Raw genomic sequence first — 27,790 nt, forward strand, 5'->3', positions numbered from 1 at the left:
AAAACTATAACATTTTATTCACTCACTAAGTATATAAAAACTTGGTTAAAACATCTTCGGTGTTATTACCAGAAAAGTTTTTCTGTGTACCCATTAAACTCGGACTAACAAAAGCAATAACGTTCAAAATCACTATCCAAATGACCGTCACAAGAAGGAAAATTCCTAGACATATGAGAAATCCTCGCAATATGTCAAAACTGCAACAAATACATTAGTAATAACACAAACAAAACTATGCAACCTACTTTCTCTTCCGGGCTCGTGCTTCCTTTAGCGTACTTAAGGGATCTTTCAGCAAATACACCCTCATCCCCTTGAAATACGTCTTATAGTAGTTTGTCCATGGCACTGTCTTTATACTCAACGGAAAAAGTTTCTGATCGATCCTTCCCATTTTTTCCCACAGCGTTGTTATGTTATCGTTTGTGAATTTCCATTCCCGCAAACAGAAGAAAGCCAAAACATCTGAAAACTTGTGGATTTTCGTGTACATAGATACTAGACGCGGTTTTTGTCCGATGATTACACAAGCAGTATCTGTTAAGAACGCCGGTATTACGTGTAGCAGTATTCTCAAAAACAGATACAGTCGTATGTTGCTTATACTGTCAATGACTATAGTCCACGCAGCTTTCTGCAGAGGATAATTGCAACCATGGAGTTTATTCAAGGTGTTATATTCTCCCCAAGTTAGTGCATTTTCAACCGACGATACGTAATTATATATTGGGGTATCAGCATTCCTGTTTCGAAAAAAATATAATAATTACAAAGGAAAAGAGTGCAGAGAGTTAGATTTACTTGTCATTTGTTTTATTGGCAATGTCCCATGCCACTGCAATCATGCCAGCAACACAAGTATCAACAGGTACTAGGTCTGCAACTACGTCTTCATTGCAGGGGAATACTCGAACCAAACCAGCACCTGCTCCTGCGACTGCTGCTGAGGGACCATAGAGTGTATCTGTCCAACTTTCGACGGGTTCCTTGTATGTGGAAATAACTGAAATAGAATATTGTAATCGTGATTACAGAAATCTGTATATAGTACCTATAGAGGGTCTGAAAATTCCTATGGGTAAACCCTCGGCGGTGTTCTTGATAAGAGATTCCGCCAAAGCTTTGGTGAATGTGTATGTGTTGGGCCAGTTTCCTATTATCCTGAAAAAGTATAAGGGTCTTTAAAGGATGTTTTCATTAAAAAATATGTTTTTATGAAATACATGTACTGCAGTTGTAAAATATTATTTCTGAGTCACCAACAAATTTTCCAAAGCATTTTTTCAAAAGACGACAATGATTATATTTAATTGTTGTAATTACTCTACTTGAAATTTGTAAGTAACAGTATTTTTGACAAAATGCTCGAAATCGTGTTTTTATATGCAATAAACTAGAATTCGTGCATGAAATACAAACAATATTTTTTCTGCAATTGCAGAACATTATTGAAACTCCCAGGTTTGATAAAAATTCCAAAAGTTAAAATTTTGATTAGGCTTACTTTCATGGTTTATATGTATATACCCATTTTTGCAACTCATTTTGAACAATGTGTGACGAAGTTCTCAGATAAGAGAACTCCAGAAAATATTGCAAATGTTAACGACGCATAGCAGGGTTCTTTGAAGGTAATCATAGCAATAATAATCATATGATTGACTTGCTTATTCAATGCAATCGTCTTTAAGGTAACCTAACCGCTGTTAGATATTAGTAAAAAATGCTGACAGATTTTATACCCTAACTTCACGACGATTAAATGGAAATAAGTTATTTTCAACAAGATGGGGCTACAGCGCAATCGGCCACAATAACAAAACTACGGGATTTTTTGGCAACTGGTTCATTCGTCGAAATGCAGAGAATATCTGGTCCTCGAGATCTTGAGATCTCGTGATCATATTTCTGCAGATTTTTTTTGTAACCGTCATTAAAGAACACTATTTATCGAACACCTGTCACAAATTGTAGGAATTAAGGTTGATATAATACAGAGATGTTGACGTATGTGATTGCTGAAATAAACCAAGAGCTCATTTATGCTTACAACAAAATAGGCCACATTTCCAACATTTAATGCAATTTAATTTAATTTATTTAATAAAATTAATTAATCTTGATTTTCTTTGTAACTTGACACTTATTGTATTAGAAACCGTATTAAAAAATGTCAGCCATTTTGATTTTACGTTGGTCACTTTTTGACATTAAATTTATAAACTCCGTTGCCAAGATGCCGTTGATAGTAGCTTTGATGTTCAACTTTTGCTGTTTTTAAAAGGGTTGTAGAAGAAAAGTGGAGGATTTACGTTGATTACTACAAAAATTTACCATTTTAGACATGTTATAAGTTTTTTGTTGTTGAAATAAGTCTACACAAATTAAGAAAAAAATTTAATTGTGACGATTTTTTTATTCGTCGAGAGCCAAAGGAGCGGAGTTTAATTGCAAAAAGTCCTTATTATTTCTCTACAAGAAATTACCATATACGACATGTTTTTGAGTATCGTGTTATTCAAAAAATGTTACGTATATTGAGAAAAAATCAAAGCCAAAAAATAAGCCCCACCCATACCGGCCCTGTTCTAAATAGTAATGAAGTTTTCATTCATTGGTAGAGCTAAGGGCGGAGCCTAATTGCAAAATTCATATTTCTTTTCAACAATTTGCCATTTTAAATGTGTTTTAAATTTCCAAGAATAAAAAAATATAACAATTGAGATGGGGATGGTGGGTGGGCTTTATATATATATATATATATATTTTTTTTTTCTTACTATACGTAGTATTCTTTGAACAACACGATACTCAAAAACATATTTTTAATTTCTTTTAAAGAAATTAGTATTTTGCAGTAACGCGCCGCCCCCTTGGTTCTCGGCGAATAAAACAAATCATCACAATTGAAATAGGGCGGGTGGGCGGGTTTACATTTTGCCTTTTTGTTTTAATATGTGTAGACTTCTTTTTACAACAAGAAACTTAAAACATCTTTAAAATGGAAAATTTGTAGAAGGAGATTTCGATTTTGCAATTAGGTTTTGCACCATAATTGCCATATTTCCTTGTAAAAATGTACCACTTTAACCATGTTTTAAGTTTCGTGTTGTCAAATGATGACTATGTATTTAAAAAAGAAAGGCAAAAGTGTGATTTAGTCAGCGACATACTAAATCCATTCCCAGGATGACTCGACTACAAATTACGTTGCTCGCCCAATATATTTGTAAAAACTCTAATTACGAAAAATTTTGCTTGATGCAATAAAATTTTATATTTAATTTTTAACATAGGAACCAAATTTTTGTATACATTACAGCTTTACTAGGTACAATTTTGAGGTGACGTCATTACTTTGTTGGTGGGGATGATTAGATATTGGTTAGCTTTTTACTATCTATAATATGATATTCATAATATACGTGTAAAATTTGACAAAAATCAGTCCGGTAATTTCGAAAATTATCTGTCAACAAAAATCGACACAGACGGTGGACAGACAGACAGACGGAAACGGTAGTTCGGTGCATGGACTCGATTACACTACTTCCTTAGCTTACTCTCAGGAAGTAAAAATAATGTATAATACTAAAAAATTCAGCTTAAGTGACATCCTTTGATCGAATTTAAACAGTCTTCCAGAATTAGGAAAATAAATTACAATACTAATTATTATCAATGAAGCATACAGGGTGAACAAAAAAATGACGGATAAACTGATTAAACTCTATGGAACGTTGTTAAAAAGGGTCTGAAGAACTCGAAAAAATGGTTAGAGAAAACCCTGCAGCAAACCTCTTAAACTTCAACGTTGAAGAATTAACTTCGTAATTCTGATTTGTTTGAACGAACTGCATATAAATTGCTAGAATACGATGGACGTCTCTTTTGCTGTTGACAATTGTCATTTTTGACAATGTTTATTGGAATTTTCGACAGTCAATTATAGTTTTGGAAATTTCATTCTACCCTATAAAATTTTATTGAAAATAACGAGACGGACAGTAGTACAATGCAATGGTAAGATGTATTTATGGCTCACACCAGGTCACCCGAATTTGTCGGAGAACATTTAGCAGATAGTTGTACTCATAAAATAATGGTCATTTTCGTTCGTGAGTAACGATGAGCCCTATCCGGACCTGGATTATTTTGCTTTCTACCATCTGGGGATTACCGGCGCGCGACAACTTTAAGTTGTAAATATCTCTCGCTATTATACTACTGTCCGTCTCGTTATCGCCAATAAAATTTTATAGGGTACAATGAAATTTCCAAAACTATAAATTCACATTAGAACATCAGATTTATGATGTTAATTCTTTAACTGTGAAGTTTAATATTTTGAAAAATTTGGTTTAGAGATTTTTTAACAATTTTTTTCGATTTCTTCGGACCCTTCGACTCTAACATACCATGGAGCTTCTCCGTTATTTTTTGATCGCCTTGTATAAAACTCCATTGTTAACAGTTACTTATTTTACCAACGACCGTTTAGTTATTCGTTTTGAACATCGTTCATTTCAAATTAATCGTAATAGTTCTAATTAATATTCCTGTAATTATGAAATTCAACTTAAGTTACGAGTTCTGATTAGAATTATGACCATAACTCAAAGTTTCAACAATTTATCATACTACTTATCATTAAACGCTCATACACAAAAATATCGAATATTTTGAAATTTTCATCAATTTTTGAAATCAATCCCGTGCATTTCTGTAAACCCAAAAGACCTGAATTTATAGAACGGTATCATCTTTTTACTCGTGTTGTAAACTCGTTCTGTATAATTCTGTGTAATTAATAATTATAGCCGAAGATACTGTAAGCTTGTTAAATAATAACAGGAGTATACTATAACAAAATATTCCTTCTTGAAAAAACATCTAAATGAAGAAAATTTTAGTAGATCTTCAGTATTATTCTGCGAAATTAATCCAGCAATAGTTCCATAAACTGATATCTCTGCTGCAGTTTTTTACCCCATCTTCCGTTTGTTATCCTTTTCTTCTCTAATAACCCATAGATTCAAAAATCTTGAAAACACTATGTGTTTTAAGAAAAAAGGCAAAATATAAGCCCCGCCCACCCGCCCTATCTCAATTGTGATGATTTTTTTAATTGTCCCGAGCTAAAGGGGCGGAATTTAATTGCAAAATCTTTATTATTTCTCTACAAGAAATTACCATGTAAGACATGTTTTTGAGTATCGTAATGTTCAAAGAAAACTATGTACATTAAGAAAAATTAAATTTTGTATCCCATGTTGACTTATGTTTCAATAAATATTCAGAGATGAAATTTTTACTGGATGTAATTTTTAGACATCTTTTGTCGATTTTATTTTATGTTTTTGAGTATCGTGTTATTCAAAGAATACTATACATATTAAGAAAAAATTAAAGCCAAAAATAAAGCCCCACCCTAGAGACGGAGTCAAATTGCAAAATCCATATTTCCTTCCAAAAATTTATAATTTTAAACGTGTTTCAAGATTCTAAGAATAAAAAAAAATCATTACAATTGAGATGGGGTGGGTGGGCGGTGTTTATATTTTGCCTTTTTTCTTCTTAATATACACTACGTATATTAAGAAGAAAAAATTCTTTGAACAACACGATACTCAAAAATATGTTTTTAGTTTCTTGTAAAGAAATAAGAATTTTGCAGTTAAGCTCTGTCCCCTTGGTTCACGACAAATAAAAAATGTCATCACAAATGAGACAGGGCGGGTGGGCGGGCTTACATTTTGCCTTTTTGTTTTAATATGTGTAGACTTCTTTTCACAACAAGAAACTTAAAACATGTTTAAAATGGAAAATTTGTCGAAGGAAATTTCGATTTTGCAATTAGGTTTAATTGCAAAATTCATATTTTCTTGTAAAAATGTACCAATTTAACCATGTTTTAAATTTCTTGTTGTGAAAAAATGGCTATGTATATTAAGAAAAAAGGCAAAATATAGCCCCGCCCACCCGCCCTATCTCAGTTCTGATGATTTTTTTTATTCGTCGTGACCCAAGAGGGCGGAGCTTAACTGCAAAATCTTTATTTGATTTTGTTTTATCGAGAAATTAAAAACATGTTTTTGAGTATCGTGTTGTTAAAGAATATTATGTATATAAAGAAAAAAATAAAGCCAAAAATTAGACCCCATCCATACCCGCCCCGCTCTCAATTCTTAATTGTGATGAATTTTTCATTCGTTGTCAGATCGAGGGGCGGAGCTTAATTGCAAGATCCATATTTGTCTACAAGAATTTACCATTTTACACATGTTTTAAGTTTTTTGTTCTGAAAAGACGACTACGTATATTAAGAAACAAGGCAAAATATAAGCCCCACCCCTCCGCCCTATCTCAATTGTGATGATTTTTTTTTAATCGTCGAGAGCTAAAGGAGCGAAATTTAATTGCAAAATCCTTATTATTTCTCTAGAGAAATTACCAAGTAAGACATGTTTTTGTGTATCGTGTTATTCAAAAAATATTATATGTACATATTAAGAAACAATTAAAGCCAAAAAATAAAGCCCCATCCACACCTGCCCTGATTTAAATAGTAATGAAGTTTGCATTCGTTAGCAGACCTAGAGGCGGAGTCTAATTGCAAAATCCATATTTCCTTACAAAAATTTAGTAAGGAAATATGAATTTTGAAATTTTAATTTTATACGTGTTTCAAGTTTCTAAGAATAAAAAATTCATTACAGTTGAGCTGGGGTGGGTGGGCGTAGTTAATATTTTGACTTTTTTTCTTAATATACGTAATTTTCTTTGAACAACACGATACGCAAACATATGTTTTTAATTTCTTGCAAAGAAATAAGTATTTTGCAGTTAAGCTCTGCCCCCTTGGTTCACGGCTAATAAAAAAAGAATCATCAGATAGGGCGGGTGGGCGGGCTTACATTTTACCTTTTTGTTTTAATTGCAAAATCCATATTTTCTTGCAAAAAAGTATCAAAAAAATATTAACCCCGCCCACGCACCCCATTTCAATTGTTAAATTTCTCTCTTTTGCCACTTATTAACAATATCTGATTACTTTTCAAATACTGCCATTTTTTTAAGATACGTTCGTTACTTCTCTTTGCCCCTAAATTTATTTCAAATTCCTTAAGGAATCTTTCAGTTCTTAATGTTCTATCCTTGTCGCTTATCCCTTTCCCTACACCGTACTATGAATTCTCTATGATGTCTCCCTCTTACGAAATTTCTGTTGTTTCTCTTTCTTTGCAACATTTAGTGAACATCAAAATGATACGTTTTTTCATAACTATTTATGAGTACTTTTCCTCTATTTCCTGATAAGTGGGGTTCCGACAACAACCAGAACTACCTCTATGGACATTGTCTAGTTCCACACGGTAAGCAATTTTCCTCGGGTCATTCAAGATTCTGTCAGTTTTGATGTTGATATTCTCTATGTTCATCCATCCTCACGTTTCTATTTAGGTGTACGCCTAAGTATTTCACTTTTCTTTGTTTCAATGCTTACGCCATCCATTTTCACTTTCATGCTCAGTAGCTTTCATCAGCCAACTAAAACCACGGCTTTTGTTTTTAACGGCAGTTTGAGGTCACTTGTACCATCTACGTGCTCATTCTTTCTAGCACCAAGCCTTTATTCTAGCTCTACCACTATTTTGCCGCAACTGCAATGCCAAGGTTATATCAACGTGGTTTTTTGGGTGCATCGTCGTAGTAAGTGTTCGTTATCTTCACTACAAGTCTTTGAAGATATAAAATGAAGGGGACAGCTCTTGGAGCGGTCTTGATTTCTGTGGGGCAAATTTTACTACATAGATTGTGGTCCGTTTGATCCGAAGACTGAAATGTATGCTTGCTAGGGTTGCAGTTTTTTTTTGTATTTATTCGTATGTTTAACCTTTCAAAGAATTCGTTCTCAAAAATTTTCATTCTTCTATTCCAAAAATATTCTGGACATTCTACCACTACTACCCTAACAACTCTCGCATCCATGCTACCAAGTTCTGTCATCTTTGTCATTCCCAGCTTATAGAAAGCCTTTGATAGGTCAGTCATCCATGGAAAAGCATCTACATACTTCTTCTTGATTTGTTTTGATTACCTGATCTATTGTTTCCGAATTATTGTTTTTGTCTCGATCTACAAAGTTGCTTGAAATTTTATCCTACTCTTATGTCGAGTAATGGCTGGGATTACTAATATTGACCACCTGCATGAGTGAGGATGATCTTTCTACAGAAGAATCCTAGACACTCTGTGTTAAATTAAATCTTGGAAAGGTCTTTGTTAAAAACATTTTCGAGAATTAGTAGACACATACAGAAAAACAAACAAAAACTAGAAAATTAAAAGAGGGGGGAAGTGACTTTTGAGAAAGAATACACTCCAAAATGACACATCCCATGTTTAACTTTATATATGTCTTGTAAAGCTATGGCTTATTCTTGAGGTACATGAACCTGTAGGTTAAATTTTAATGTGCTTGTTTTATCACTTTATCGCATGTTATAGGTTTTGGTGGTCAAAATTTATTATTCTGTGCAAAAACCAAAACAAAATGTATACACAAAAGTTTCGTAAAAAACTTTGCATATCGTTGCTAACTTCTTCTTTATATTTAGACAATAACTAAAAAACAGTAGTTCTTGTCACACTGTTAACACTTTCTTGTGAAAACTGAAAAAAATATTCAAACTACGTAATTTATCTAGAATTAATTTTCATAGGACGCACGAGCTCATACAAAAAAAAAAACATACTTAATCATAATATGCAAATAGTCAATATTTTTATAGCCGGAATGTTTGGAACAACTAGATATTTTAACTATTATCATTGGAGTTGTTATTTTCCATTGACAATTTTTTTACCTTGGTGTCATTTTTTCCGCCTCAATTTTCGACATTTTTTCTAACAATGCCCCCACATTAGTATATTCTACGGAGTACTCATAAAACTTCTCATCAATAGAATCCAGATGACAGTTTGAATAGGCCGTCGACACGTGCACTACTGACTAAAACGAAAACTAAATGTAGGAATAAAAAATTCTTGACAGTTCCTTACCTTCAGATTCTTCATTTGTCTGCACAGTTCTACGACATCCGCCGTTCCACTGACATTTATATTGTACGCGTATTTGAGATTCTCGTCAAAACGTACCGATGCGGCTGCATGAAAGACAATATTGACATCTGATAAGAGTTTTTGTCGATCGGTGATCGTCAGACCGAGTCCCGTGATGGTGCAGTCGCCTGGAATGGCCACCACACGGTGCCTGAACTTTGGACGCTCTGTCTTCAGCCTGTCAAAAAACTTAAAGAAAAACAATGTTAACTATAAAGCAAAAGAACTTATCAAAAGTGTCAAAAAACTTACAACACTGTCGAAAATATCATCGAGCCTGGTGTGCACATTCTTCCCTTTCTTCTCTCTGATCAGTATGAACACAGTAGCGACATCTGTGCTCCGCAGCAGCTTCTCAACCAGAACTTTTCCCATGAAACCAGTTCCACCAGTAATGAAGACATTCTGGCCATCGTAGAACTTGCAAATTTGAGATTCTCCCTCCATTTCGTGTAGCTGCAATACAACTATTTTAATTTTTCCACAATGGGGGAATTTCACACACTACTACCAACCGTCGAAAAAATCCCCAATTTATATATGGTAGGGCCAGGTGATCAATGAATATTAATTTTTTCTGTTCGGTTATGGTGGACTACATAATTATAGATCGATTTTCGTCACGAATGAGGTTTTAGTACACGTAAATGGAATGACATACATTGAGGAAGACGTGATTCGAAACGCAAAGAGGAAGTTTGACGGACGAACGGTATTTGGATGCTCGAGACGAAACGTAAAAAGTTCAGTGTGGTTTGCAACACACAATTAATCGCAATCAAATTAATCTAATTTATTATTATTGTAGACATGGCCTTAGAAGTCAAGTTCAATAAAATGCATACAATTTGCGTTTGCAAAGTGTAATAAATCCGTAAATGAATGGTGTAATTGATTTTCCTTTGTGTGTTTTTCATGTGGTATTTCCGATTGGCCAAAATGGGTGACGTCAAAGACCAAATATGAAGTGCCATATGACAAAGAAGTGTATTTTTACGTAGACATTACCTAATTAAGTGAAAAACTGAAGCCTCTACACTGCGAGAGTGTAGGTACAACTTTTTTGGAAAAAATGTCAAAATTTTCGATTTAAAAAACTGTAACTAACGTTCTACAAGACAATTCTTCCCAAAAAAGTTATCAAAATCATACATGACGATGAAAGATGAATATTTTTGTCACTTATTGTTCCCATTTTACTCAGTTCTCTAGAGATAAATAAAATATTGATATTATATCTCAAGAATATGTACCAAAATAGCGGTGATTATAAAAAAAGAAAACTAAAAATGTGTAAAACTAAGAAAAGTAGAGACAATCGTTTTAAAATCACCTGGTGTGACTTCAACGAATTACTTTTAACTTAGTCCTTCATAAAAGTTTTATTTTAACACCGAATATTAAATGAGGAAAGCTGTTCATGAAATAAATTTTCGATTTTGAGATACAAACCTCAAGATTTAAAATGAGACACTTTTAAACTTTTAGGTTTTCTTAAATTACAGTTGTATATGACGATTAGTTGTTGCACAACTTGTGTTAGCCACAGAAATGAAATGAAAAGTTTATAGTTATGATGACGTGTGAAATTATTTATTACTTATTAGTTACTGGAAAATTGCGTGTAAAAATAAATTATGGATCAATTTGCGGGGAACCAGTTAAAAACAAGTAGCTCACTGTGCAGTATACACATCCTAATGACAAAAAAAATACAAGGTCTTAAATGTGTGCAAAATAAGTCATAGTACAAAAGTAAAATACTCGTTGTCTCCAAGTTGAAGTTTCATGGTTAAAATAATATTTTGACGAGTTTGTTCACTCCATAGAATCATAGTATGATCATAATACGATTAAAACTGTAAAACAAAGCAAAAATTAGTTTTTTGCAGTAATAGCCTTGAGTATCTACTAGTTCTAACTAACAATAATGCAGTAAAAATTCTAGAAAGAAAAATCAGTTTCATAATTTTCTAGTTTTGGATTAAAATTTCCATTTAAACCATAAAATATTGCACACACAATTTTGTAAAGTAATTGCGATAAAAATCAAGGCGGATTCATAAACCACAAATAGAGCAGTATATTATTTTATAAAATTTAATTCGATAAAACAACTCCGCCAGTTTCTTAAATAAACTGTAAAATTTAAACAACAGGTAAATGAGAATGTTACGTTATATATTTGAAGTAGGAGTTTCTTATTCAAATTTTGTGGTCACATGATCATTTTTTAGTATTTTTTAGTGGTAACAAAAATATTACTTTTGGTACGTACGTACCCACTATGTACCACCACCAGTTACAAAAGTAGTGTGGTGGTAGTAAAAATAAATATGTTACCAAAAGACAAACCACACTGACGTAATCAATTATGATTATCTTGACGAGATGAATAAATAAATTTTAATTAAGTTAGTGGTCGTGTCATAACTAAAATTTGAGAAAGTCTATAAGTTAGGTTTTAAACCAAATTGTTATTGTAAAATTTTATTATGTATTTTAAACAAAAATGACTAACTAAAATTTCGAGAAAGAGTCATCAAATTTTTGGTGGGATGAACACACGAATCAAGTACGCGATGATTTTAACGTATATCTAAAATTTCACGGTGATAAATTCAATAGGTTTTGTGTAATAAAATGGCATGTAGACACCACAGACGATAGCTAAAAATGCGGGAGACCCACACTTTCATACTTTACAATTTGCAAAACGTGGAGCAAAAATAACATTAAACATAAACTTAAATTAACCACTTCACATCAGTTTACTAAAGAAAGGTAACATTTGTGTACAATTTTGGAGACAAAATTTCTTTGATTAAAAAAAGCTCTTTCGTCATTTTTTAGCCGTTGGCAATATTTTTGCACTTCATCAAGACATTATGAAACACATAAATTATACATGCACAATTATCGACATTCATACATGATTAAAAAAAAACTGAAAAGAATGGACTTTCACGAAAATCCAGTGAACTAAATATTTTAATTCCTTACTTAATGTGCAATCCCAAAAAAACTGACTCTTTTACCTAAAAACGTTGTGTTTGTGCAGTTAAGCAACCAAAATTAATGCATATTGGAACTCACATAAGTGCATAATCACCATCCAATTTACTAAAAAACACAGGAGAAAGCATTTCCCGTCAGACTAGAACCGGACTGTTGTATAATATACAGAGTGCAAAACCAAAATTTCAAGGACGCAGTAATCACATCGGTATCGTGTCCTCGATACCGATTAAATAACAAATAACATGCACTGACGTAATGCAGCGCGCCAAACGAGAACATTTAAGAAAATCACGGAAGGAAAATATTTAGGTCAGTTTAGTGTTTCATTGTCAATGGAAAACCGCTGACTCGAAATTAGGCAACTATTGTTTTGAATTTAGCAGAAGAAATCTTGTTGAAAAATTTTGAAAAACTTTTTTTTATTATTTATCGTCGAAAGCCAACCCTACCTGAAGAAATGATTTTCTTATCACAGCACACTATGAAACTGTCAACATTTCAAAGTCTTGTGGTCAACTGTCGGCAAAAACAATTGCATCCCGTAAGGTTAATTACTAAGGGAGGGGGAAAGTGTGAAACAGTCCCCTTTATGTACGTGCAGTGCGACAACTGAATCTCAATCAATGAATGCCGTCATTAAAAAGCAATAATTTGAATGAGGTTTTGTTTTTTAATTGCTATTTTGCATCCACGCTGTATCACCTGCGACCCCCAGCCACCTTGATTTTTTACGTTTCCTCTTTTGTGATGATATAATAAACCTACTTACAGTTCAGGAAACTAAAAAATCGTAATACGCGCTTTAAGCACTTTCACTCGCGGATCGACAAGAAATGGAAGACTCTTGTACCGGTAGCATTTATTGGAAACCCCCCGAATTGGAGAAAACCTAATGCCTGGTAAAGTGGTGGTGAAAAGCTAACCATCGGTGAAAAAAAATCGTGTGAATCTGGTTACTTAAAAATAGATTTCATTTGTTTCTAATGTAATGAAAATTGTGGGTTCGGAAAAAATTGGCTTTTGTTGCCTACGTTTATTGTTATTTACGGTGATTCATACTATACATACAAAATTTGACTGGGCGTTTTTTTATTATAAATTCACCATTTTAATTGTCAGATTTTTTTATACCCCCCGGTTGGTCAAAACTGTTACGTTATAGTTACAACGTGGGTTGTTTGGGTAAAAAAAAATATTAATTAATTGTTACTAAGCTGTAGATTGTTGTGTGGGAGAAACATTGTCATTGCATTGGTGCGATTAGAATCGAAAAATCTAAGGTTTTGGAGATAACTCAGTGTTTGTGTTACGTTTTTAGATGAAGCTGCTGTACTAGTAATAAGTATAAAAAAACAGTTCATTAACATATACTAACATTTACCAATGGAGTGAAATTTCACAGCAATATTAGAACAATAAATACATAAATTACTGTATGGGGGAAAAGTTGGTAAACTGTGGCGACATTTTAAAAATAAATATAGTTATACTATTTTAACTTATGCCAGAGTCAACAAAATTTGGTATAACATTTCTTTGAGATGATGTCATCAGTTTGTTGGTGATTTTTATATATGCAGTGCAGTACTATACTAATAACAATAACAGGTGCTCAACTGAAAAATCGCTCAGAGTAGACGTTGGAATTTCATTTGACACAAACGGCACATCTATTCTTCTAACATCCACTTGGCAGAAACATAATCTATTATAAAATGTAATACATATAATAATAAAATATTTTTTCTACTCATTAAGGTTGAAGTTTGTCATTTTCCCATCGCTGGCAGTGGATGAAATTTCATTTCACCCTCTAGTGGAAAAATACTCGGCCGTCTACGATTTTAACGGGTCGTCCGTCCAGCCTGAGCGTTTCGCAGCTAGCGAAACGTGTCGCGTATCGCCTGCACCGACCGCACCGTCCGCTTCGCGCGCTTCGAAAATCATGACGCCTAGGCTGGACGACCCGTTAGTGTTTGACGTTTAATACTGCTAGTTTACACAAATGAAAACAATGAACATGAGTGAGACTGACGAAGTTTCTGAAGAAATTTTGAATGCTGCCAATGCGGCATTTTCGAATCTGATACCCGAAAAGTCTAAAAAGTTTTATGAGCTAACATACCGAAAATTGTTCTATTACAGTTAATGTATTTCAAAAATAAAATACCTACCATAAACAAACATTTATTTCCTAATTTCTTAGAAAAAATAGTATATGCAACTCGCGGATGAAGAAATTTCAACGGCTCGAGTTTCTTTTTCGCACTCGCTCGTTGCACTCGCTCGTGTGAAAAAATCACTCTCGCCGTTGAAATTCAACTTCATCCACTAGTTCCATAATGTACTATTACATTGTCCGTACTTGTGCGGTGTCCTCTTGGAATTTGCGCCCCCATGGCGCATGGACTACGGGGGTGTTATTTATACCGCTTTACTTTATAGAAATTATCACAAAACAAACACTGAAAAAGCTAATTTTATAATTTAAAAAAATTGAAATTTTTTGTGTTTTTTTTATTAATTTTGTTTCGATTTTTCGGTTGAAACATGGAATATGATATTATTTGCTCTGTTTTAACAGAATTCAACGGTCGTAAGTCTTGGAACTAGAATTTCGCGTATGCACAGCCTGCGCTAAAGCTCTATTGAGTCGAACTCACATTTACACCGTCCTTGTAAAATCAGGAGCAACACGAAAAGCACCAGCTATATTCAAAATAATAATTCTACGCAAAGTTTGACTTACTCGCGCTTATTGGTTGTTTCTCGCAACTGAGAAGCAATGACTTGTTAATTAGTAGACCAAATTTTTTTATTGTAATTTGTCACTTTGATGTTATATTTAAATTAATAAATAAAGCTTTTTTAAAGGCAATAAATTATTATTCTAATGTTAAATCGCAGATTATGTCATACTTCGAGGAATTTTTGCATGTTGAACAAGACATTTAGGAATTCGAGGATTTCATGCAGAATTTTAAAGAGGAATTTATGGTTCAACATTTTTTTAATACTTTTATAAATAAGATGGATTCATTGTCACACGCAGTTAGTAGAAGCACTATCGATCAGATGAGACAATAGCAAATATTATTTAATTCAAATTTAATTTTATTTAGTTACTAGCTGACCCCGTGAACTTCGTTTCACCTACAACTTAATTTTGAATCTGCAAACCGAATGCTTTGAAATCTTGCAGATGTTTTAAACATCTGATAAGCATAATAAATTTTTATTCAAAATAATACTTACTTCCTCCAAAAAATTGATGACGTCAGCCCAAAAAAAAATAATCACTGAGTCAGTTTATTTTATTGATTGAATCAAGAATTGCAAAACTAAATTTTTAGATTTATTGCAGACGTTTTGAACTTACTGTTTGACATGGTACGTTTTTAATTAAAATATATCTGTTTTTCAAGCCCAAAAACTTGAAGACGTCATCTCAAGATTTTGCCGAATAAATCCTATCTAAAATGTCGAAAATATCATCAGTATATTTTCGTAAATTTATCATTGGATTCATATTTTTTAGATTTGCTTTTACAGTGACAAAAAAATGTATGGATCAGTCAATTTATTTTAGAAAATAACTCAAGAGTTGCAGAAATGACATAATTAATATAATTCATAATGTTTAAATATGATAACTATTAATATGTGATAATTAAACCGAAAACCATTTTCCTAAGAACACGAGGTTAGCAAAAACAAATTAGTTTGTTTAAACATTGTTAAATTAACCCCGAACATGTACAATTTCTGAGCGAAAATATGAAAAATAATTTTTGCAATCTCATCGTGACGTACGATGACGCCACTGTCACGTGAGCCACCTGATAAAAGGTCACATTTTTCGGTCCTCTGCGTTTAGTTTTGATTTCGGTTTGGTGGCAGCAACATCAGAGTCCGTTTTGGCTTAAAAGTAGGGCTCTTTTCACGAATTTCTAATTTATATATTTAAATATTAGTGAAAATGTGTTGTATTAGTACTGTGAACACGAACGAAAATGTATATTTTTTCGAAAAGGACCGAAAACAGGGTAAGTTCGAGTTCAGTTTTAATTTATCGGATTCTGTGATTCGTTCACTCGACAATATTTAAATTTTGGGAAAATTTTCGAAACGATTGAAATCGGTTGATCAAAGCTATACATTTTCACGACATAAATAAATAAATTTTAAACATAATTAATATCATTTATAATGTTTAAATATGATAAGCATCAATGTATGATAATTAAACCGAAACCCGTTGTCCTACAAACCCGAAATTATTAAAAACAAATCAATTTGTTTAAACAATGTTAAATTATCCCCGAAAATGTGCAGTTTCCCGGCCAAAATATGAAAAATAAATTTTGCAATCTCATCGTGACGTACGATGACGTCAATGTCACCGAGCTACTTGTATAAAGGTCACGTGTTTCGGTCCTTTGTGTTCAGTTTTAATTTCTGTTTGATGGCGGCAAGATCGTCGCTTCATTTCGGCGTAAAAGTGAAGCGTTTTAGCGAATTTCTAGTTTATTATTAATACATATTGTTGTGTTAGTGCTGTGAACACGAATGAAAATGGATATTTTTCCGAAAAGGACCGAAAACAGGGTAAGTACGACTTCAGTTTTAATTTATTGGATTCCGTGATTCGTTTGGTCGACAATGTTTACATTTTGGATAAATTTTCGAAACGATTGAAGTTGGTGGGTCAAAGCTATACATTTTCGCGATATAATTAAATAAAATTTAAACATAATTAATACAATTCATAATGTTCAAATATGATAACTATCAATATATGATAATTAAACCGAAATCCATCTTCCTAAGAACACGAGGTTAGTAAAAACAAATTAGTTTGTTTAAACGTTGTTAAATTAACCCCGAAAATGTACAATTTCTGATCTAAAATATGAAAAATAATTTTTTCAATCTCATCGTGACGTACGATGATGTTACTGTCACGTGAGCTACCTGATAAAAGGTCACATTTTCGATCCTTTCTGTTCAGTTTTGATTCCGGTCTGGTAGCAGCAACATTGGAGCTTCGTTTTGGGTTAAAAGTAGCACGTGTTCGCGAATTTTTAATTTATTGTTAATAAATATTAGCGAAAATGTTTTGTGTTAAGTGCTGTGAACACGAAGGAAAGTGGATATTTTTCCAAAAATGCCCGATTTTTTTTTAAATATGTTGTTAATAACATGCATTCAGGACTGATAAAGTACGCCTTTAGAATATACAAAGTACTGCGTTCATAATTCACAAAATACCGTATTCATCATTTTTAAAGTACGGCGTCCAAATTTACAAAATACGGTGTCCTTCACCCATGTTATCAAACCTTAGTCCTCTCTTTTAATGGCAAGACGCACTCCAGACCTCCTCGTATTGTTTGGTTCTTGCTGGGCAACAGCAACGAGCGAGCAAAGTCATCGCTCTTCGGTGGCAAACGTGGAGAAATTTGTGTATTGTAACTTTTGTAATTGAAGCATTTTGTACTGTATATTGTATGTGTTACTAACTTAATTTGGGTCTTGCCAATTTAGTTCCAGTGGTGCAAATGCTTTGTTTTCATGGTGCATTTGCTTGGGTTTTAATTTTGCAACAGTGCATTCTTTGGTTCCGGGACTGAATTCTCCATGTCGTCAGACGCTCTGGCCTGGGGGGGTTCTGTTGGCTCTTAGACGCTGGGTCATCATCCTAAACGGATGAGGTTCATCATCCTAAAAGGATGAGGTCAGTCGGCCCTGTATCTATGCGGCTGCGTTCTCCCTTGGGCGTGTGAGCGCTGCGACCTATAGATTTCGTTCCGAGTTCCATCGGTGTGCTTGCGTGGGTTTTCATTTTGCAACAGTGCATTCTTTGGTTCAGAGTCTGAATTCTCCATGTCGTCAGACGCTTTGGCCTGGGGAGGTTCTGTTGGCCCTTGGACGCTGGGTCGCATCTCCTATAAAGATGAGGTCAGTCGGCCTTGGATTTATGCGGCTGCGTTCTCCCTTGGGCGTGAGCGCTGCGACCAATAGATTTCGTTCCGAGTTCCATGGGTGTGCTTGCTTGGGTTTTCACTTTGCAACATTCTCAATTTTTGGTGCAATTTCTTCCGGTGGTGTATTGGCTACTAACTTTGCATTTGTATTGTATCTGAATTGTATCTGTATCTGTAGTATATTCTGTATTGTAGTTAGATTGTAGGTACCTTATTGTATTTCCATTGTATTGTACTGTATAACGTTCTATCCCTCATTAACAAATCCTAGCCCTCTCCTTTCCTAGCGAGATCTGCTCCAGACCTTCCCGTGGTTCTTGCTGAGCATCAACTGTCGAGGACAGAAAATTCAAATTCAAAACCAGCAAAGTTTCACAAAAATCTTGAAAATCGCTCGTTTGTGGCCAACGTGGAGCAAAAGAGACTTTTGTAACTCAACTAACTTTGTTAACTTTGTATTCTTAAGGAAACAAAAATATATTACATTTAATTTATTATTTATAAGGACAAATAGTCATTTGCCACATCGATGCTCATTTTTAGATTAAATGCTCACAAAACGCGTAGATGTTCAATTTGTGTCCGGGGAGATACAATGTTTGCAAGTAGGTACTTCGTACTTCGAATATGAGTATCTACTCAGTTTTATTCATACCACCCAATGTCTCGCTTCATTGTTTGACTATTATTTTGATTATGAGCACAACGCTGATCAACTTCCGTATCCGAATTACCCATGAACTAAATCATTGCGATTTGCACCTGAGGTAGTTCGTCGTACATTTGATTGACTTCGTGGACGTATGTCAGCTTGTCGTCTTCTCGGCATAAAACGACACAGAATTATTTTCACCGTCAATCAAATCTGTAAATTTTGTCTTGAGAATTTTAAAATATTGAAGATTTCAAATTAAGTCCTCGAATAACGGTAAAGTTTGAGGTTTTGTCGAAACCAACAAAGTGAATATACGTAAATAGAATGGCAGATCAAAATTAATAAGAAACTTTCGAAATGCGTAACTAAATTCACTTTAACGAACACTTTTCTTAAAATAAACGACGTTTTTTGTTACGAAAAAACAAACAACGACTTGAAATGCAATAATACTTTTCACAATCGCACGGAAGAAATAGTTTTGTATGACACGTCAGTTAGGCGACAGGTCCGTCAGAAACGCCAACTATTCAAATTCATTCGAAGTGGCGATTCCCATGCAAAATTTTTATTTTTTTTTAATCTTTTAGCCCTCTTATTTTTTATAAATTTTCTTACATATAAACCTTGTCCTGACAATAAGGAACACGTAAAAAAAAATCGTCCAATTCGGTGCAGCCGTTCTGGAGTTATGAGCGTACATACATTTCGGCGATTCATTTTTATTAATATAGATTACTCTTTCTGTCCCAAAATAAGGACTCAATTTCTGTATTTTGCTAAATATTATCTTTATTTTCAAAGATTTTTTTTATTAATATGTATTTCGTGTATGTCAAATACAACATAATAATGCAAAAAAGGCTTTGGAAGTCTTTGATTTGGTAACAATTACTCTTTGTTTTCAAACGAGTTTATATTTGTTGTAATAATAATAATACTTTATTTCATACAGGTTACTAAACCCCTAGTTGTTAAAGGAAACAGAAAATAAATAAACTAAAATCTAAATGAGAATGTGTATGATTAACATAACATAAATGTACCTATATGAGGAATATAACATAATAAAACTTCCTATCTACCAAAAACCTTAATGACACAGTCGTTAATAAACTCAACTGAATTAAAATGTGTCGCAAAAAGGAGATATATTATTATTAAATAAGTCGCATATTAATGCTACTGGAGACTGCTTTAAAATGTTAGTTCTATTAGAGGCACAATAGAACACATTATGTTGTTAGAGTTAGTTCTAGGGACCAAAAAGTTTAACTCTTCAAGAATCGAAGGGCAATCAATCTTATTATTGGCAATTTGTACCACAAATTTAATGATAAGCATTATGCTTCTTGTATTAAGAGAAATGAAATTAAACCTATTGAGCAATAATGTGTGATCAAAGCCTCTCTCTGGGTAAGTCGCATCTAACAGAAAAGAAACAAATTTCAGAAATGATCGCTGAACTTATTCAATATTACGAATTTGATATTATAAGAAACCAGATTTTTGCACCATATTCGAGCCTTGATTTTACTAAAGAATAAAATAAAGTACAAAGTGTCTGTATTTGAAAGTGTCGACAGTTTCTATATAGGAATCCGTATATACGATATCCTTTAGTTAACATATCACTAATGTGATTAACAAAATAAAGTTTGGAATCAAACAGTATTCCAAGATCTTTGATAGTGTCCGTTTGATTTATAATTACACCGGCAATTTTATAAGGAAAGATTATGTTCTCATGTTTCCTCGAATAAGTGACAATAAAGCATTTATCATTATTTAAAAATAAACCATTATTTGAACACCAATTCATAACGTTTGCTATGTTTTGTTGTAAAATTTCACAATCGTTGTAAGAGTCAATTTTTAGAAATAATTTGATGTTAACAGCGAAGAGAAGTTTTTCACGTGATAAAGCATTTGTTATATCATCAATGAACAAGAGGAAAAGCAACGGTTCTAAATTGGATGATGATGATAATATCGGATTGATAGTTATGATATTATGAAATGATCGATTTGATCAAAGGCTTTCTTTCTTCGAGATAAATGACGTCAACTTGTTTTAGATCATCTATCTCCACGGAAACGTATTGAGTAAAGCAGGCAAGATTTGAGGTTGTAGAACGTTTTTCCATAAATCCATGTCGGTAGGGTGACAACACGTTCCTTATGGAGGAATATATGTATTTATATATAACTGACTCAAAAACTTTTGGAAATTATATAAGAGAGATATAGGTCGATAGTTAGTGATGTCAGTTATACTGCCCTTTTTGAACACTGGACAAATTATTGCTTTTTTCCAGATATCCCGAAAAATGGAGCATTTTAGAATTAAGTTGACTATTTCCTTCGAAAAATTTAAGCCAATCAAAAAACTGAAATATTTTATTTTTATCCAATAACGATTAAATTACAGCGATAATACTGCACTAGTGCATTTATTTATAATTTGCAATAATTTAGTTTTAAATTTTTATTTTAAGAAAAAGAACAATTATAGAAATTACAATTTGAATATAAAATTCCACTGGATACTGATGATGATGGGCTTTTCATGCTGCTTTCAACACTTATTACTGTTATTTCGCATTTATTGTATAATTTTTTCGTGGTGTTCACTATCGACTTGGAGGTAACTCTTTAGCGAAGCCTGATTTAAGTGTCCGGTTAGTTTCATAATTTGATTTTCTGAAACTTCAGTCTTGGCAAGGTAAGTAACTGCCGTGGCACGATTTGAGTGATTCGTCACTTTTATTCTTTTCGTGTCCATTCCTATAGCTTCTGCTGCCTGCCTTGTCCACTTCGAAATTTGATTTCTTCCAAATGGACGATTTTTTAAAAAAGCTTTTGATTTTTCTTTCATCCATGATGGGTTAAATAATGCTTTATATGGAAATACCTTATTGGACATTTATTAACATTGGTGGTGTTTTAAACTAACCATCTTTTTTCTGTCAACCATTGACATCCTCCTTGCACTGTCTTAGAAAAAATTGGGTTATAAGCTATTCGGCCTGTTGGGTTGCCGTAGGAGTCAAACTCTTCTTCAAAGTAACTCAAAAGACAATTACATGCTTCCAGTCCTCTCCACGCCAGTTCATATGAAGCAATATGAAAGAACTTCCGTTGTAATCCATCCGGGGTCATCTCGTCCCAAATAGTACACATTTTATCAATTTCTTGTTCGGATAAGCTAGATGCACATTTTTTTTCTTTTTTCAGGACACTTTTGTAATATACTGTATTCCAAAGAGTCTTTACAACACCTTCTTTAAACTCTTCTCCATCATTGCGCCTCATATTGAAAGCGAAATCTTTTAAAATCAGAGCCAATTCGGATACGGTAGTTTCCTTGTTCAAAATATACTTTCTTTCATCGCAAAAATGTTGAAACTGTTTCCATACAGAATCTATGGACTTTTTTGTATTCACTGGAGTTAGTTTATTTACTGCGGCGTCTATCACTGCCCAAAATTTTGCCCAAAAAGAGAACTCATTTTGAAATATTTTTTTTACAAACCAAACTGTTGTTGATGAATCACCTTAGATACCAATTCAGTGCAAAAAATTAATGAACGTCAAAAAACTTTAAACAAAAGTTAATTTTTAAATAAAGACAGAATTACGTTTATTTGTACTATCTAAATTTTTCTCAGGAAAGAGTCTTCTAAAATATCCGTTCGTGCATATCAAATTGTCTCTTAATTTTCCCTCGTGAGCTACGCTCACTCGGGGAAAATTAAAATTGTCGACAATTTGACATGCACTCGGGATATTACTACTGAATATTCTATAGCAAGATTTGACAAAGATACAGGCACAATCTCTTAAGAGAAAACTTGGTATTCGATCATGACCCATAGCTAAGGATTTTTTTCATTTTTTTAAAGCGAGAAATTTGTCATTTTCAGATATATGGGTAATATTTACGAAAACCGACGAGTTAATAATGACGTTAGTTAAAGTTGAGTTTGAACTGGAAATCTTATAGACGAGATTACAATATTTAGCGAAGCCTTCAATAATAGAGTCTGGCGTATTTAATTCCTCATAATTATATTTCATTAAACCAGGAATTCTTGAGTGACCTTTTCTGCTATAATCAATGTCCAAATTTTTTTTGGGTGAGTAAATATTTAGTTGACTTTCGATGTGTAATAAAATTTTTAGAAGTAGCACTTATTAAATTTTCTAGGAGTGATCTATAATTTTTGAATATATTGTACTAATAATCTGTTCCATACTTTTTGAATCCACGGTGAGCTAAAGATTTGTCTTGAATACATTTTTACTTCCCGAGCGTAAGCAAAGGAAGTATTGTAATCGAGTCCGTCGGCCGACTCTCTACTTTTACGTTTTCTCGATCTTTCATGACCCCTAGAAGACGAAGAAATAGGTCTCCCATTTCCGTCTGTTTGTCCGTCTGTCCGTCTGTCCGTCTGTCCGTCTGTCCGTCCGTCTGTCCGTCCGTCTGTCCGTCTGTCCGTCTGCCGTCCCGGATTTTTATTAGACAGATAATCTCCGAAAGTAGGGGAACTAGGGGCTTGTTGTAACACTAAATTTTTACCCCCAATTTAAACTCTTTAACGTCAGGTTTTTTACTGAATTTAATTCTTGCACCATAAGACATCATATCATCACAACCACTGTTCCTTGAGCCAGCGCAGTGAGTGGATGTGTGCACGTGTTTCGTTTTGGCCAAGTAATGTAAAATATTGCTTTAGTAAAATTTGGTTTTTCGTATCAGTTATTAATTAATTTAAAACTTTTAGTTTTGCATGTAGCTCAAAAATTATTCAGCTTTGATATTCCTTACACATTTTGACACTAAGCCACATAATTTTGTCGAAATGTAATTAAATGTAGAAAATTGTGCTACGGGGCTTGTTGTAACAATAGCTTTGGGGCAAGTTGTAACATGTTACAACTTATCCCAAATTCACTTCTACAAATCTCGTACCTAGCATACGAAAAGAGAGCCAAAATTTTGACCTATGGCATATATCACTTTCCAGATATATTAAGAAAAAGGAAGACGACACTCAAATTTTTAATGTTAACTCTTTTTCTAAAAGTTTATTTCAGTTTTACTGAAAAAAAATTATTTATAATGAAGTGTTGTGTTGATTTTTGAAAAATAAAGTCTAAATATGTATCAACATCAGCTTTATTTTTACTGGTACTACCTGTCTCATGGCTGTTACAACTAGCCCCAACCACGGGGCAAGTTGTAACAATGCACTTTTTTTAAGAAAATGCCTGGTGTGAAGTGAAGATGAGCAATGTTGACCTTTTGCCTGTTCAGTCCAATAGAGGAATAGTTAGACTACCGATAGATATTTTTATAATGGTCAAACAGCTAATAGATACCAAATTATATTCGTTTTCCTAAAAACTGTTACAACAAGCCCCTCGTTCCCCTACTCGACCGATTGTTGTGAAATTTTGTACTTATATTAAGAATATCATGTAGATGGTAAAACGCTAACCAAAATTTGTCTAATCATCCCCACCACTAATGCGATGACGTCACTTCAAAATTGTACATAGTAAATGGGTTTTCAATTGTATAAAATAACATAGTCCTACACATGTAGTTTACAACTCTGAATCGACTTTTCACCCGAAACGTCCAGATTTTTGGAAAAAAAATCTAAATTATAAAACAACATTTTGAAATTTAATTTTTAATCTGCTAACCAGAATGCTTTGAAATGTTGCAGATGTTTTAAGGCTATAAAGGGCATCATAAATCTTTAGTCAAAAAATATTTGCTTATCCCCTCCAAAAACTTGATGACGTCAGATCAAAAGTTTGTGGAATAAATCATATCTAAAATGTACAAAAAAATTAATGAATGCGTAAATTTATTTTACTGATTTACTCAGAAACTACAAAACCGAATGCTTTAAAATCTTGCAGATGTTTTAAGGTTATAAAGAGCATAATAAATGTTTAGTCAAAATATATTTGCTTATCCCCTCCAAAAAATTGATGACGTCAGCTCGAAAGTTTGCCGAATAAATCCTATCTAAACTGTAAAAATATGATGAGTCTGTACTTGTAATTTATCACTTCATTCATATTTTTTGGATTTGCATATACAGGGTGACTCAAAAAAATTAATGAATGCGTAAATATATTTTATTGATTTAATCAGGAACTACAAAACGGAATGCTCTGACATCTTGCAGATGTTTTAAGGTTATAAAGAGCATAATAGATGTTTAGTCAAAATATATTTGCTTATCCCCTCCAAAAACTTGATGACGTCAGCTCGAAAATTTGCCGAATAAATCATATCTAAAATGTACAAAATATGATCAGTCTGTACTTGTGATCTATCACTCCATTCATATTTTTTGGATTTGCATATACAGGGTGATTCAAGAAAATAAATGAAAGCGTAAATTTATATTACTGATTTACTCAGGAACTAAAAAACCGAATGCTTCGAAATCTTGAAGATATTTTAAAATTATCATACGCATGGTAAATTTTTGATCAAAATGTATTTGGTCGTCCCCCCTAAAAAATTTATGACGTCACCACAAAATTTTGCTGAATAAATCCTATCTAAAATGTACAAAATATGGTGAGTCTCTTCTTGTGATTTATCATTCCATTCAAATTTTTTCGATTTGCATATACAGGGTGACTCAAAAAAATTAATGAATGCGTAAATTTATTTTATTGATTTGATCAGGAACTACAAAACCGAATGCTTTGAAATCTTGCAGATGTTTTAAGGCTATAAAAAGCATAATACATTTTTTCTCAAAATATATTTGGTTATCTTCTACAAAAAACTGATGACGTCAGCTCAAAAGTTTGCCGAATAAATCGTATCTAAAATGTACAAAATATGATGAGTCTGTACTTGTGATTTATCATTCCATTCATATTTTTGGATTTGCATATGCAGGGTGACTTAAAAAAAATAATGAAGGCGTGAATTTATTTTATCGATTTAATCAGGAATTACAAAACCGAATGCTTTGAAATCTTGGGAATATTTTAAAGTTATTATAAGCATGGTAAACTTTTGTTCAAAATGTATTTGTTCATCCCTCCTAAAAAATTGATGACGTCACCCTTAAATTTTGCTGAATAAATCCTATCTAAAATGCAAAAAATATGATGAGTTTGTACTTGTGATTTATCATTCCATTCATATTTTTTAGATTTTCTTAAGAGGTGTTTCAAAAAAATTAATGAAGTCAATTTATTTTATTGATTAAATTAAAGGCAACACTTATTATTAGTATTACACCCCAACCAACCCGATTTGGTAGACACAAAATTTGTTAAAGGAAAAACTCGGTTGAAACATAAGGGTAGTACGCTTATTTACATCGACTTTAACATTACAGACCTGCATTTGTTTTATGCGCTCACTTGGTTCCGCGAATGTGAAATAGACATGTTTATAATCAACCAATTGTGAATTTCACCGTCAAGAATTAAAATAAAACCCAATGTTTTATATAATAAGCGGAAGTCGAAGCAATAAAATCGATGGTCGTTTTGTTTACAGTTTCTCTGTTTGACTCTCACGTATGCTGTTACGCTTGTCATCTTAAATTAAGAATGTTTATACATAAACGATTTTCAGTTGCCCCTCATATTACTAGACAGCGGATTTCTGTCGGGCTACGTCACGATTGTAGGGGGGACGTGCTGGATCGCCGGGTGATAGATAATCACTGAATTTAGTCGGGACTAATTCCATAAATATAATTAACGATTTATTAATCAAACGGCTAAGTAAATGAGAACGGGAATTAACAGCAGAGTGCAACGAAACAGCGTTATTCTAATCTCAAATAAACGAAGTGCAGTCCGCAACCGCAATGAATTCGCATCCCGTACGAGCCGTACCGAGTTTGGCCTTGCCTAGCCCGACAGAAATCCGCTCTCTAGATATTACACACCGGCGTCGTATACCTGAGTAAATTGTTTCGTTATTTTATTGATTATAAGAAATCAATATTCAAAACGACCCAATTCATTTTCCCGAAAATTTGGAAATACAATAACTTTATTCTTAGTATTACACTACATCTATCCCAACTGATATACATGTACTTGCAAAAATGTTGATGACGTCATCACAATTTTTTTTTAAATTCCCACTACAAAAATGTAATGAGAAAAAAAAACACAATAGGCATGCAGTCGTCAAGTTTCCGATAGCGAGGGAAGTACTGTCTAAACTCTTTAAACCAATTTTTTTAGTCATTTTTGACAATTGGGTTATTAAAAACACCTATCAGTTTACAAAAATCAGGCATTACATTTAATAAAAACAATGAATACAGTATCCATCAAAAACTATTATATTCTGCTAATATGAAAATGAAATGCAAAGATAAAGAATTGCTTTGAAAAGGACTGATTTTACTAAAATAATGAAAAAAACTATACTTCAACTGAATAAAAAACACCCCAAACTCACAATATTGTGAATACGCACACTTCCCCGTAACCATATTAAATTTACCACAAGAATGCGTCATAACACTAGAGAGCTAGAACTGACTTACATCGACTTTCTAGTCAACAAGAACGATATATTCTTTGTCCGTGCGTTGATCAGGTGCTTTCATTTCTATGTTTGTTCAGCATAATGTATATGTCCGTCATTTACGTAACCATGAATGATGCTTTAGGTTCCATTCATCGTTTAAGATTCCTCCAGAAGGCAATAAATTGGAGGCTCTGTTTCGTACAAATCTGCGTAGATATTAAGCTAATAAGTGTCAGAATTTATAATTTGTGACAGTTTCGAAAACAAACTTCATACTTACAGTATGACAACTTGATGTTTTTACGGTATTTTAAAAATACAAAAATTATAAAATTTAGTAAATAAGGCTTTTACATGTGTAAACATTTCAGTACGAGAAGACGACACCGTTGTATTGTATTGTATTGTTATATGTTGTACTAGCAACTCGGTCCGGGTTCGCATAGATAGCAT

The 27,790-nt window shown here is 33.1% G+C and overlaps 1 protein-coding gene across 3 annotated transcripts; it reads right to left on the bottom strand.

Annotated features, from left to right (window-relative positions):
- LOC135137956 (fatty acyl-CoA reductase wat-like) lies at positions 1 to 27,522 on the bottom strand. 3 transcript variants are annotated; one of them, XM_064067737.1, is made up of 8 exons: positions 27,354 to 27,522; positions 9,382 to 9,585; positions 9,070 to 9,318; positions 8,874 to 9,019; positions 1,055 to 1,164; positions 805 to 1,006; positions 249 to 746; positions 1 to 200 (listed from the first exon to the last, which is right to left on the bottom strand). In XM_064067737.1, exons 2-8 carry the CDS (start codon positions 9,574 to 9,576, stop codon positions 26 to 28), a joined length of 1,575 nt encoding a protein of 524 aa, XP_063923807.1. In that variant the 5' UTR covers positions 9,577 to 9,585; positions 27,354 to 27,522; the 3' UTR covers positions 1 to 25. The 3 variants fall into 3 exon arrangements, with proteins under 3 accessions (XP_063923807.1, XP_063923806.1, XP_063923805.1); XM_064067736.1 differs by lacking the exon at positions 27,354 to 27,522 and adding an exon at positions 12,920 to 12,972; XM_064067735.1 differs by lacking the exon at positions 27,354 to 27,522 and adding an exon at positions 12,600 to 12,751.
- Between the last annotated feature and the right edge of the window lie 268 nt (positions 27,523 to 27,790).

The sequence above is a fragment of the Zophobas morio genome, unplaced genomic scaffold (assembly GCF_036711695.1).
Source record: "Zophobas morio isolate AGI-343-1 ecotype UQ-CSIRO unplaced genomic scaffold, CSIRO_AGI_Zmor_V1 ptg000030l, whole genome shotgun sequence".
Classification (NCBI taxonomy): Eukaryota; Metazoa; Arthropoda; class Insecta; order Coleoptera; family Tenebrionidae; genus Zophobas; species Zophobas morio.